At 42.9% G+C, this 13,254-nt stretch overlaps 2 protein-coding genes across 3 annotated transcripts; one reads left to right on the forward strand and one right to left on the reverse strand.

Annotated features, from left to right (window-relative positions):
- Positions 1-1,194: 1,194 nt before the first annotated feature.
- On the forward strand, positions 1,195-2,615 carry LOC138656892 (uncharacterized). Its single transcript, XM_069744229.1, has 2 exons — positions 1,195-1,371; positions 1,523-2,615. Exons 1-2 carry the CDS (start codon positions 1,256-1,258, stop codon positions 2,406-2,408), a joined length of 1,002 nt encoding a protein of 333 aa, XP_069600330.1. The 5' UTR covers positions 1,195-1,255; the 3' UTR covers positions 2,409-2,615.
- Positions 2,616-4,491: 1,876 nt separating this feature from the next.
- LOC138656893 (pneumococcal serine-rich repeat protein-like) lies at positions 4,492-9,074 on the reverse strand. Of its 2 annotated transcripts, XM_069744230.1 has the most exons (7): positions 8,574-9,074; positions 8,121-8,203; positions 7,234-7,295; positions 7,061-7,147; positions 6,705-6,900; positions 6,399-6,558; positions 4,492-5,627 (listed from the first exon to the last, which is right to left on the reverse strand). In XM_069744230.1, exons 3-7 carry the CDS (start codon positions 7,276-7,278, stop codon positions 4,526-4,528), a joined length of 1,590 nt encoding a protein of 529 aa, XP_069600331.1. In that variant the 5' UTR covers positions 7,279-7,295; positions 8,121-8,203; positions 8,574-9,074; the 3' UTR covers positions 4,492-4,525. The 2 variants fall into 2 exon arrangements, with proteins under 2 accessions (XP_069600331.1, XP_069600332.1); XM_069744231.1 differs by having other exon boundaries at positions 8,121-9,074.
- Between the last annotated feature and the right edge of the window lie 4,180 nt (positions 9,075-13,254).

Genomic DNA, 13,254 nt, shown 5'->3' on the forward strand with positions numbered 1-13,254 from the left:
GGAGGTGCGAATAACCAGATTTTTTATTTTTTTAATTATTTTTAACATAGGCAGCATCAATAGTAAAAAGTTGGTCACACTTGTCAAGCGCTATGCTTAGCAAGTGTGACCAACCTGTCAATCACTTTTCCAAGCGATGCTTCAAATCGCTTGGCAAAGCGCAAGCATTCTGCAAAGTAAAAACGCAAAACGCTTGTGTTTTTTTCATGAAAACGCATGAAATTCCGCATGCGTTTTACCCACGGCAGGGAGTTGCGGAAATACTGCAGAAATTTCTGCATTTCTGCAACGTGGGCACATAGCCTAACACATATAGTGACAGGATAAATGAGTACACCCTTGTTCAAAAGTAAGATTTTAATCAATATCACACTGAACACAAGAACAATTTCCAAAATTTTGACAAGACTGAGTTTCGTATAGTGTTTTTAACCCATAAAATGAAAGGGTTCACAATATAAGTTTCACTACAAAATCTTCAGTTTTCCTCAAATTAATTGATGCAAAAATAAATACACCCCACATCAAAAGCTACATTTATTATTTTTTATGATGTCCATAATTTTTAAGGACAGCACCAAGTCTTCTAGGCATGGAATGAGCAAATTGGTGACATATTGCTACATCTATATTTTTTCATTCTTATAGGGTACGTTCACATTAGCGTCATGCGACGCTGCGTCGCCGACGCAACGCACGACGCATCGGAAACGCACGCAAAACGCAACTTTTATGACGCAAGCGTCTGACGGATGCGTCGTAAAACGCAGCGTTTTCGGTGCGTTTTTGGTGCGTTTTACCAAAAAACGCAGCGTTTTACGACGCATGCGTTGGCAAACACTGATTGGATCTTGAGCCACAATTTAGTGTCTAGACACTAGATAACACCACCAATGTATAGAAGAGGGTGGGTCTAGTGTCTAGACAATTGATAATGTCACCAATGGGTAGATGGAGGTGGGTATTAATGTCATAGTGGTATATATACCCCCGCATACCTTATTTCCAACCATACAGCATCAAGATGGATCGTTCCATGGAGAGTATCTACCTCACTTTTGAGCTGGAATTAGCCCTTGCTATAGCTTATGCTTTTGCCTGTCATGAACAGAGGAGAAGAGACAAACTACGGAGAAGGAGTCGGCGGCGTTTTTGGCTTCACCCTATAGTGGAAGTCCGAGAGAGTCATGGAGCGTACCATTGTCTTTTTGGCGAATTAAATGAGAACCAGGACAAATACTTAGAATACACCAGGATGACAAAAGACAGCTTTCGATATCTGCTGCGTCTGGTGGAAGGAACCATTTCCAGGCAGGACACGCAGCTCCGTAAATCGATTTCCCCTGAGGAGCGTCTGCTGGTGACTCTACGGTACGTAATGGAATGTGAAGGATTTATATGTTCTAGCCCTTTTTTAAATTAACATGTTTTTGTTTTGCGGGGTGGGGGATTGTAATTAAAAATGGAAAATTCATTCATAACAATTAAATTAATTATATTTATTTATTTTTCTTCTTGTCAGTTTCCTGGCTACCGGAGAGACATTGAGATCACTGCATTTCCAGTTTCGGATTGGAGTCTCAACACTGTCGGGTATTATTGCAGACACATGCCGCGCATTGTGGGACAACCTCCGGGAGGAATTTTTGCCCATCCCTACACAAGAAATATGGCATGCCAACGCCCAAAAATTCCACAAAGTTTGTTCTTTCCCTAACTGTATCGGAGCTGTGGATGGGAAGCACATTAGGATTACCAAGCCGTCAAGAAGTGGATCTCTTTTTTATAATTATAAAAAATACTTTTCCACTGTGCTGATGGCAATTGCTGGTGCGGACTGCAGGTTTCTCGCTGTGGACATTGGAGCCTTTGGTCGTGCAAATGATTCACGGACATTTAAGGAGTCTGATATGGGCCAAAGATTGTACAATAACAATTTTAATTTCCCCCATCCACGACCTCTTCCCAACACTGACGGCCCGGACCTGCCATTTGTTGTTGTTGGTGATGAGGCTTTTCAAATGAGTGGCAACCTACTGAAACCGTACTCCAGTCGTGGGTTGGACCGTACCAAAACTATATTTAATTATAGACTGTCCAGGGCCAGAAGAACTGTGGAGTGCGCCTTTGGCATCCTGGTCTCCAAATGGCGTATATTAGGATCCGCTATAAATTTGAAAATTGAGACAGTGGATGAGGTGGTGAAGGCGTGTGTGGTTCTCCACAATTTTATTATTGATAAAGAGAGAGTCAACGTGGAACTTGATGAACACATACAAAATCCATTGCCTGATTATCAAGATCATCCTCTGCGGACAACTGTGGAGATTGCTCATATGAGGGACCAATTTGCTGCATACTTTGTTTCCGATGTTGGCCGTGTTTCATGGCAAGATGAAATGGTCTAATTCTGTATGTTTTATTATGATGTCATGTAAACACTGTTGTGTTCATCATTTAACCATCCTATGTATGGTGATTCTATGGTTATTGTTTTAATGTTCCCTGGATGTATAATGTGTTGTGTTTTCAAATACACTTCTTGAGCCTTTCAGTTTTTAAAAAAAAAAAAATTAATAAGTTTATACATATTAATAAAATTTAAAAAATCCTAATTTATTGAAATTTATTGAATTTATTGAAAGTACTAATGTGTGTGCCACAAAATTTGTGTGTTTCATAGTATTGAGGCATAACATAATCGGCTCCCACCTTGTCAACCATTTTTAATCCTGCAGACTATTTGCATATGGAACAAGGCTTGACAAGGAGGGAGACGATCATGTTTGCTAAACTCTACAGAGTGAACACTATTGTACTCAGGATGCTATAATACGTCCAGAGTCAAATAGTGGTGACACTGTCAACATTGCTTCCATCTCACCTGAACAATATTCTTAAGGTACATTTAATAAAACTATTATCCACCGATACCGACCAGTGATACGACTGGACCGAGATCGTTGTTTAGTTGTCGCATGGTTGCTGGAGAGCTGTCACACATACAGCTCCCCAGCAACAAAAAAAGAGCAATCTGTGTAATGCCACACTCACGATATTTACTATTGTTAATGTAATGTTAATTACAAAAAAAACCTTAAGGCCCCTTCACATTTAGCAACGCTGCAGCGATACAGACAACGATTCGGATCGCTGCAGCGTCGCTGTTTGGTCGCTGGAGAGCTGTCACACAGACCGCTCTCCAGCGACCAACGATGCCGGTAACCAGGGTAAACATCGGGTAACTAAGCGCAGGGCCGCGCTTAGTAACCCGATGTTTACCCTGGTTACCATGCTAAAAGTAAAAAAAAACAAACACTACATACTTACCTACAGCCGTCTGTCCTCCAGCGCTGCGCTCTGCTTCTCTGCTCTCCTCCTGTACTGTCTGTGAGCTGGAAAGCAGAGCGGTGACGTCACCGCTCTGCTTTCCGGCTCACAGACAGTACAGGAGGAGTGCAGAGCACAGCGCTGGAGGACAGACAGCGTTAGGTAAGTATGTAGTGTTTGTTTTTTTTACTTTTAGCATGGTAACCAGGGTAAACATCGGGTTACTAAGCGCGGCCCTGCGCTTAGTTACCCGATGTTTACCCTGGTTACCAGTGAAGACATCGCTGGATCGGTGTCACACACGCCGATCCAGCGATGTCTCCAGGGAGTCCAGCGACGAAAAAAAGTTCTGGACTTTATTCAGCGACCAACGATCTCCCAGCAGGGGCCTGATCGTTGGTCGCTGTCACACGTAACGATTTCATTAACTATATCGTTGCTACGTCACAAATAGCAACGATATCGTTAACAATATCGTTATGTGTGAAGGTACCTTTACACTACGGTGTGTGAAACGTCCATCGCCGTCAGCTTCCCGTACTGTGCCAGCCCTAAAGCACAGCACAGCGTTTAAGGCAACGGTGTGCTCAGCTTTACGGGCGGGAATCACAGTGTCAGTGCGGAAAGATGACGGCGAGGGACTTGGTAGACACCTTTTTATATTAGTGGGGTATTGTAAACTTTTTATTTCAGTGATTAAAACAGTGCACTACCCAATTTTCCCTTGTTTAAAACAAAGACATCGCTGGATTGGTGTGAACTCACCAATCCAACAATGACAGCTTCTGATAAGTTACCCAAAAAAAATTCCAAATCATTTGCTGATAACCAAAAAATCACAGCAGGGGCTCAATCGTTTTACGATTTCAGAAAAGACAAAGTTAAAACAACTATATCCATACTGAAATCGTTGTGTGATGGTACTTTGTAAACGTGACATATTGAGCAATGCTGTTTGTGTTTGTAACATCTGAGTACAATGAACGACAGCCATATAAGAAAATGTTAAAAAAAATAGAGATAATATTGTCACACATTGCACATCTGGTGTTACAAAGACACGATTTGTGTGTACGGCGCAAGGTGTGATTTGGTGCAAACTTTATTTGAGACAATAAAAACCAAAATTTTTTTTAAAAAAAATATAACAAATTTATTTTGTGTTACAAAAAAAAAAAAAAAAGGGAACCCGGTTTTAAGGGGTGCCAATGTCCGCAACCAAAGGGGATTCATATCCCCCAGTTTTTTGTGATGAGGAGACCGAGGAGGAGGAAGAGGGGGAGGAAGCAGCATACTCTATGACACTAGACGGGATGCCGACATCAGTCCAGCCAGTGGATGGTGGTGGCGAGACTGCAACAGAAGCAGGTGAGAGAGGAGGAGGGACGACCAGTGTCCTTGGCTGGCTACTCCGGCTCTGGGTCGACCCAGGCTGTGTAGATGGTGTACTCCTGGTTGACCCAGGCTGGGTAGTGGGTGTACTCCGTGTAGACCCAGCCTGGGTACTTGGTGTGCTCCGGGTCGACCCAGGCTGTGTTCTGGTGGTACTTTGGGGAGCAGCCATAGCCAAGGACGTAGTGCTTGTGGTCGTCATGGTCTTCTTCTTCTTCTTTTTCCTCCTCTCTCCCTCTGGGTGGGGGTCGGCTTCCCGTCTGTGCCCCCTTGAAGGCCTGTCAGGCTCGGAACTTTGGGGCTCAGTTCTGTGGTGGCGGTGGCGGCGGCGGTGGCCCTCGGCACGCGGACCTCTGTGGTGGTGCTCTGCAGCAGGAGTCGGAGTCATGGCAGCCAGCGATGGTACTGCGGGCATATTTGTCGCTGACTGCATGACCCGAGCCTGCTGCAGAGCACTGACATATAAATTGTTGCAGCCCTGCATGAACGAAATCTGGAGTTCCGGCGTAAGATGTTCCACCATGCCGTTGTGAATGGCACTAAAGAAATGTTTTGCCGGCCTCGAGAGATCCGTTTCGATGTTTTCAAGACGCCGTTCGATATTGCACATTTTATCGCACAGCGCCTTGAAACCATTCTGAAATACGGTACTCAGATGTAAAAATTCGGACATGGGCGCCCTGTCCGAGGCCCGCTGACGCTGTCGGTAAGACCCAAAGGACGGAGCAACAGAGGCCTCGGCCAGAGGAACATCTGATGGACCGGCTGCCGGTTCGCCAGATTGTGTTGTTGCAGACCTGCTCTCGCTGTGGGATGGCCGCGACAGTTCAGATGGCGCTTCACAAAGGACCGCTCTTGAGGGTCGTCTTGAGGATTGGACAGTCTCGCGGGTGCTGCTGTGTGTTCTGTGAAAACATAAGGAAACCATTAGTATAAAAAATATCACATTTCACATGCGTCAGAACATTTTACCGCCAGGTATCCATTACCGCCATTAATATTACACTATTTTTAATATTGACACTGCATATGCACCATCAATATTAAACAAACGGTATTTATTTAATTCTAAAGAGTCACCCATGTTTTTAGTTTGCAACGCCAGACAATTATGCTTAGGTTGGAACTGCCATGACGTCACGGTCATGTGAACGAGACGTCATCACAGGTCCTGCGAGCTGAGCAACCATGGGAACCTAACCAGCTTTGCAGTGGAATGTATGCCGTATCTATTATATTTAACTTTATTATGTATAAAAAATCGTAGATACACCTGGCAAGTGTGAGAAGATAAGAAATGAATAAAAAATTCAAGGTCAACGAGTGGTGAAAAGTTTAAAAAAAAAAATTATTAACTTCAATCAAAAGCAGAGGATGAAACATCTGCACAATACAATAAAAAAACTATCTACGCGTTTCAGGTCTGATGTTCCCTGTCACCTGAAACACGTAGATAGAGTCTATTGTATTGTGCTGATGTTTGATCCTCTGCTTATGATTCAAGAGGAGAAAAGTATGTATTTTTGCACAACTCTGTGAACTAGCCTTTTTTTACTTCATTTATATACTTGGTACTTGGCAAAATAAATGGCTGGGCAATAAGCAACGTGACTGGAATGTAGTATGTGAATATGCATGTTGTGAAAACTAGGTGTGTGAATAGGCACTATACTTACTCTCTGCTTTCAAGGACCGGTCGCAAGAACTGCAGTATACGGTTATGCTTGTACACCGAGGTCCTTGAAGCGCCAGCACCACTACGAGCCTGTCCCTCCTTTTTCAGGCCCCTCTTGAAACGGTCCTTCATGGAGCGCCATCTGGTCCTCAATTGTTTAACTGTGTATTAAAAAAAAAAAAAAAAAAGGTTTTAGATAATATATCGAAAAAGATTACGCAACCGTGTGCAATCCCAATCAAAGACATCACAGACGGTTGTGTAATCCTGGCATGATGGGTCACAGCACTATTTTTTAAATACTTACGGAAACTGGCTTTGGCCTTGGCGTTAGCGCTGTCGAAGCCATCCCACAGCGTTTGTGCCACCTCCAACCACAGACGCCGCAATATGCCCTGGTCCGCGTGCTGGGGGTCACGGCTGTCCCACAACGGGCCCCGTGCTTCTATTGATGCCACCATTAGGTCAATGTTAAGTGGCTCATCCAGGGCCCGTTGTGAAACCTAGAAAAGAATGGAAAATATGAAGGTTTGAAAGAGAAAAAAATTGTCCCTATCTCCTCCACCAACACCTACTACACACAACACCACACCCTACCACCACCCCCCCAATACCCGCAAAAAAAAAAAAATAAAAAAATAAAGGTTTGAAATAAATACTTACGCTCCGTCCTACAACCACAGCTTGGCCCCGTGGTCCCTGCTGCTGCTCCCTCTCTTCCTCCTGGTTCTCCTCCTCACTTGAAGAAGCCTGCAAAATAGTTTAACAAAAAGTTGAGTGACCCATCTACAAATGACAGCGAAAATATAGCAAGCAATAGTAGATCATGTACTCACCGGACTCCTCAGCGGTGGGGTGCCGGAATCACTGCCGCTGGCCATGACTAATTAAAGCAGTTCTGAAATTAACAAAAAAATAACATTGACTATGCTCCTATGCACTATCATGCAATAAATAATATTAAAAAAAAAGGCATTTAAACCACAAATAACATTGCACTCCAACTGAACTAACGATGAGCAAACTACACTGCCACATTGATTAGATTAAAGAAACAATGGCAGAGACAACCCAATGCCAGAGTACAAAAGGCTAAAGATAAGAAAATTAACAAGTACACAATGTAGTAATCCCAAAAGATTTTTTTTAAAAAGAAAAATTACAGTATGCACGGATCAACACAAAAAACACAATATGTGGTTGTAATAAAAAATATTTCAACACGAAAAAAAATAAGGGCAGAAACATAAATACTTTACAATGAAACCAACAGTGCCGGAGAAAATAGAAGGGGATACAACGCCATACATCGCAACCAGAAACATACAACTATGTATTTACACAACCACAGTGCTGAAAATAATACACAAATTGCAATAAAAATGTAATAAAAGGCCGCAAAATCATTCTATACTACCATACTTTACAAAACAACCGACAGGGCCAGAGACAATGAAACGCCATCATATAACGGAAGAATAAAACAGCACAACTGAATACAAAAACCAACACCAAACCAAAAAATGGAAACTCAAAATCAATCTTGGAAAGAACACTAATCAAGGCCGCAGACAATGAAACGCCATCCTATACACAATGCCGTACATCAAAACCAGACCAAAAAGACCACAATATCTTTAGCCACAGTGCAGAATATAAAGCACTACTTGCAAAAATAATTGTAAAAACATGTAGAAAATGCACATAATCATTCTATACTTACATCTCTGGACAGCGGATGAGAAGACAGTTGCTCTGATGTGTCTGGTCTGATGTTGCCTAATAATTCTTTACACAACCACAGTGCTGAAAATAATACACAAATTGCAATAAAAATGTAATAAAAGGCCGCAAAATCATTCTATACTACCATACTTTACAAAACAACCGACAGGGCCAGAGACAATGAAACGCCATCATATAACGGAAGAATAAAACAGCACAACTGAATACAAAAACCAACACCAAACCAAAAAATGGAAACTCAAAATCAATCTTGGAAAGAACACTAATCAAGGCCGCAGACAATGAAACGCCATCCTATACACAATGCCGTACATCAAAACCAGACCAAAAAGACCACAATATCTTTAGCCACAGTGCAGAATATAAAACACTACTTGCAAAAATAATTGTAAAAACATGTAGAAAATGCACATAATCATTCTATACTTACATCTCTGGACAGCGGATGAGAAGACAGTTGCTCTGATGTGTCTGGTCTGATGTTGCCTGTTGTGTAGCCGGCAGCAGAAGTGACAAACAATCCTACATTTTCTTTATATATGGGGGATGTTTTTCTCACTGTTTGCACTGTCTAGACACTGTCTAGACACTTTTTTGTTTCATTTTATGTTACGACGCATGCGTCGCACAACGCATGCACGACGCACACCCGCGACGCAAGTGCGTCGTCAATACGTTTCAATGGGAAATTGTAACGCATTGACGACGCACGAGCGACGCGCGCGTTTTTTTGGCGCTCCGAAAATGCAACATGTAGCGTCTCCGACGCCACCCAGGTGCGGTGTTACGACGCATGCGTCGTGCGTTTTACTGAAAACGCACGACAACGCAACGCATGCGTCCCCAATGATAAAGATAGGGGCGCATGACGCATGCGTTGTCGTGCGTCGGCGACGCAGCGTCGCATGACGCTAATGTGAACGTACCCTAAGAAATACCTCTTTTAAAGCCTGGATGCTGGATGGAGAGTGATGCTCAACTTGTCTCTTCAAAATTTCCCATAGGTGCTTGTTTGGGTTCAGATCAGGAGACATAGTTGGCATCTGAATCACTTTCACCCTGTTCTTTTACAGAAATGCAACAGTGACCGAGGATGTGTTTTAAATCATTGTCATGTTGGAAAAGTGCTCATCTCCCAAGGGCACATAATGATATTAGATTCTTGTCTATCAATATAGAACAGCACATTGGTAAATTCATGGTACCATCAATGAAATGTAGCTCCCTGACATGCAATCATGCAGCCCCACCTAAGGACACAAGGACTCTGCCACCACCAAGGTTAACTGCAGGCACCATACATTTTTAGAAAATAATTTTCTAAATGTCTGATGCCTAAATTGAAATTTGGTGGTTGCAGTGTCTTTATGTCTGGCAGCTTGAGTAATCCTAGTGTGGCAGAAAGATACTGTCATCCCCATGTTTCACTGTAGGTAGGCACAATGCATTTTTCTTTGTATTTCTCACCTTAGTGACACTATACAATTTTAAAGCCAACAGTTCCAAAAACATTCTTCTTTGTCTAATTGCTCCAGAGTATGGAGTCCCAGTAGTTTTCACATTTTTCAGCATGGGCCCTGGCAAATTGTTGATAGGCTTTTTGTGCATGGGATTTAAGAGAGGTTTTCTTTGTGGATGGCACAAAAGCATGCCATTCCTCTGCAGTGTATGCCGTATTTTGTCACAGGAAACACTCATCAGGTTTGCCTTCTTACTTCTACATGTCGATTTTCTTCAACCTTTTGCATCAGAATATGCTCCTATTTAGGCTTCGACAATGGCCTGGATCTCTCTGAGATGATTGCAGTTCCATCATTGTTAAAAGTTTGTATCACTTTTTCTACAGTATTCTGACTAATAAGTAAAGCTTTGCTGATCTTTTTGTAGTCTCCATCTTTTTTTTCTAAAGAAATTATTGCCAGCAGCAGAGCGCATCTGCAAAAAGCACACAGTGTGGCGGTGGCCATATTAGAAAAGGGAATTGTCCTTAGGGAATGGCTTTGCATTCTTGTGGTCTGAGGTGGGGCTTCACATTTTGTGGTGACTGTTTAGCTTGCAAATTTATGATTCAAACTTACATATTTGCTGATTCTTTTAGACAGAAAGAATATAGGATTGTATGTTGTATTCATTGTAAATGTAATAGGTTTATCGCGACAGAGAGGGACCAAAAGATCGCAGCGCCTGATTTCTCCTACTCCAGTACTGATTAAAAGTAGGGTTGAGCGACTTTTCTTTTTATAGGATCGGGTCGGATTTCACGAAACCCGACTTTTTCAAAAGTCGGGTCGAGTGAAATCGGTCGATCCTATAGAAAAGTCGGGGTCGGGGTCGGCCGAAACACGAAACCCAATGCAGTGCATTGGGTTTCTAATGGTTCCCAGGGTCTGAAGGAGAGGAAACTCTCCTTCAGGCCCTGGGATCCATATTTAAGTGTAAAATAAAGAATCAAAATAAAAAATATTGCTATACTCACCCTCGGACGCGCCCTGGTTCTTATCGGCAGCCTTCCTTTCTAAGAATGAGCGCCTGAAGGACCTTCGATGACGTCGCGGCTTGTGATTGGTCGCGTGAGCGGTCACATGGTCGTCACGCGACCAATCACAAGCCGTGACGTCATCTAAGGTCCTTCAGGCGCTGATTCTTAGGAAGGAAGGCTGCGGGTTAGAACCAGGGCGCGTCCGAGGGTGAGTATATACCTATTAGGAATATACTGTCCTCGGACGCTTCCTTCCTAAGAATTAGCGCCTGAAGGACCTTAGATGACGTCACGGCATGTGATTGGCCGCGTGACCGCCCATGTGACCGCTCACGCGACCAATCACAAGTCGCGACGTCATCGAAGGCCCTTTAGGCACTCATTCTTAGGAAGGAAGGCTGCTGGTGAGAACCAGGGCGCGTCCGAGGGTGAGTATATCAATATTTTTTTATTTTTATTCTTTATTTTACACTTAAATATGAATTCCGATACCGATTCCCGATATCTTAAACATATCGGGAATCGGTATCGGAATTCCGATTCCAGATCAGAAGATCGCCGACCTCATGGCCGACCCCACACAGGGGTCGGGTCGGGTTTCATGAAAACCGACTTTGCCAAAAGTCGGCGACTTCTGAATCTGGCCGACCCGCTTCGCTCAACCCTAATTAAAAGCACTATACCTTCATATTAAATGGTGTAGATTTATTTTAGCGGTGCATGAATTAATCTTCTCTGTTGAGAGCTCTTGGAAGCTTACCTGCATTAAGGCTCTCAGCTGTGCACTATTAGCCTCTCCCCTCCCCTATATAATCTGAGCCCTGGCTTGCACTCATTGTCAGAGTAGCATATACTGCATGGCTGAAGGTTTTTAGTTGGTGGTTATTATTGAAGAAGACATTTGGTGGATTTATCTGAGACTGTTGCTAGGTTTTGAGTGTGTGATAATTCCCTTTTTTCTTCTACTTTTGTTTAACCCCAACTTCCACTCCCCGGAGTTTACCTCTGTTGTTTATGTCTGTATATTTGTATGATTTGTATTTTCCTTTACCCCTGTTCATATTATCTTGATACCTTGATAGCCTGGTTGGTGCACTTCTACTCCCCTCTTCCCTGGGTGGGGGAAGAGTACAGACTGAGGGTGGATCCAGAAGCAAAGGCAAAGTACATGGCCCCGGTGTCTTAACCATCAGAAATAATCCGGGGAACAGGGAGAGCTAGGACGCCTCTATCGTTAGGGACAGGGAAGGAGCCCCTGGTCCTGTGACACCGGACAACAGAGTTGTGACAGTAAATCTACAGCAGATATTAATCTAGCACCCTGTCCTTGTGGCTTATAGTGGATGTTATATGGCTACAAAATACATGGTTTTGTCATGCAAAAACATCATACCAAGAAGAATCATTTCAGAACTTTTTCCACCTTTAATGGCATCCATAATCTCTACAAGTCCACTGAGAAACAAACTGAAATAATTTTATGGTGAGAATACAAATTACAAAACTAAAATAATGTTGTTACATAAGTGCGAATATACACTTGGGGATGTAATTGCATTCTGAATTAGTCAATCATATTTAAACACATATTAAATGGTAGGTACACAGCTGCCATAATTTACAGTGATTCTGATTAACCCCATAAGAAGTTTAGCTATTTTAGTAGAATTTTCCTTCCATTTTTAGTTGCACGTTACAGCAAAAGTCATGGTCCATAATGGTCCACAGCAAATGAATCTCATTGTTGAAAGTTATCAGTCAGGAGAAAGGTTAAAATTTTTTCCAAGGCATTAGATATATCATGAAACACTGTAAAGATGGACATCAAGATGTGGCTGAAATTTGGCCCAACAGTGACATTATCTAGAATTGGACGTGCCTAAAACTAAGTCAATCTCGGAAAATAGGTTTAACCTATCGTTCTCATGTATTTCTATTAACATCTCTCAATATACTTCAAATTAGTATGTTTTATTGTGCATAATTTCCACTTTGTTTTTTCTTGTTTTCCTTTTTTCCTGATATATTAGTGTTTTCCAATGATGCTTATCCTTGTTTATGGGAGGCTATCACCCAGATCGCTGTGATCGGTCAGTCAATCTGACTGACTGATCACAGCATGATTGCACAGGAGATGCTGAAATATCAGCACTTCCTGTCCGATCAGTGCACCAGCTCAGCTCTGCTAGTGTCCGAGAATCTCCACTTAAAGCCAGGAGCCGTGTCAGCACCACCCCTGGCTGTTAACCGACTAAATGCTGCAAGTGAGCCCAATCACAGCATTCAGGAGGCAGACAGAAGGACGGGAGCTCCCCATGCCTTCAGATCGGTCTCCCTGTGACGTCATCGCATGGGCCTGATTGTTGCCATGGTGACCCGGGTTCATCACGATGATACCCAGGTGACCAAGCTACAGAAAGCTTCTAAGACTTACATCACATGCTAGTGCACTGTAATGCATTATACCTTCAATCAAAGTAAAAAAAAAGTGAAAGTCCCTTAGGCCGGTTTCACACGTCAGTGCCTCCGGTACGTGAGGTGACAGTTTCCTCACGTACCGGAGACACTGACTCACGTAGACACATTAAAATCAATGTGTCTCTGCACATGTCAGCATGTTTTCACGGACCGT

This window comes from Ranitomeya imitator, chromosome 1 (assembly GCF_032444005.1).
Source record: "Ranitomeya imitator isolate aRanImi1 chromosome 1, aRanImi1.pri, whole genome shotgun sequence".
Lineage (NCBI taxonomy): Eukaryota > Metazoa > Chordata > Amphibia > Anura > Dendrobatidae > Ranitomeya > Ranitomeya imitator.

Excerpts from the sequence above, each read along its gene's own strand:
- LOC138656893 (XM_069744230.1), bottom strand. The coding sequence starts at position 7,278 with ATGGCCAGCGGCAGTGATTCCGGCACCCCACCGCTGAGGAGTCCG. Across the intron at positions 6,901-7,060 it reads CTGTGGTTGTAGGACGGAGC|GTTTCACAACGGGCCCTGGA; the intron begins GTAAGTATTTAT and ends ATTCTTTTCTAG. Across the intron at positions 6,559-6,704 it reads CAAGGCCAAAGCCAGTTTCC|TTAAACAATTGAGGACCAGA; the intron begins GTAAGTATTTAA and ends TTTAATACACAG.
- LOC138656892 (XM_069744229.1), top strand. The coding sequence starts at position 1,256 with ATGACAAAAGACAGCTTTCGATATCTGCTGCGTCTGGTGGAAGGAACC. Across the intron at positions 1,372-1,522 it reads CGTCTGCTGGTGACTCTACG|TTTCCTGGCTACCGGAGAGA; the intron begins GTACGTAATGGA and ends TCTTCTTGTCAG.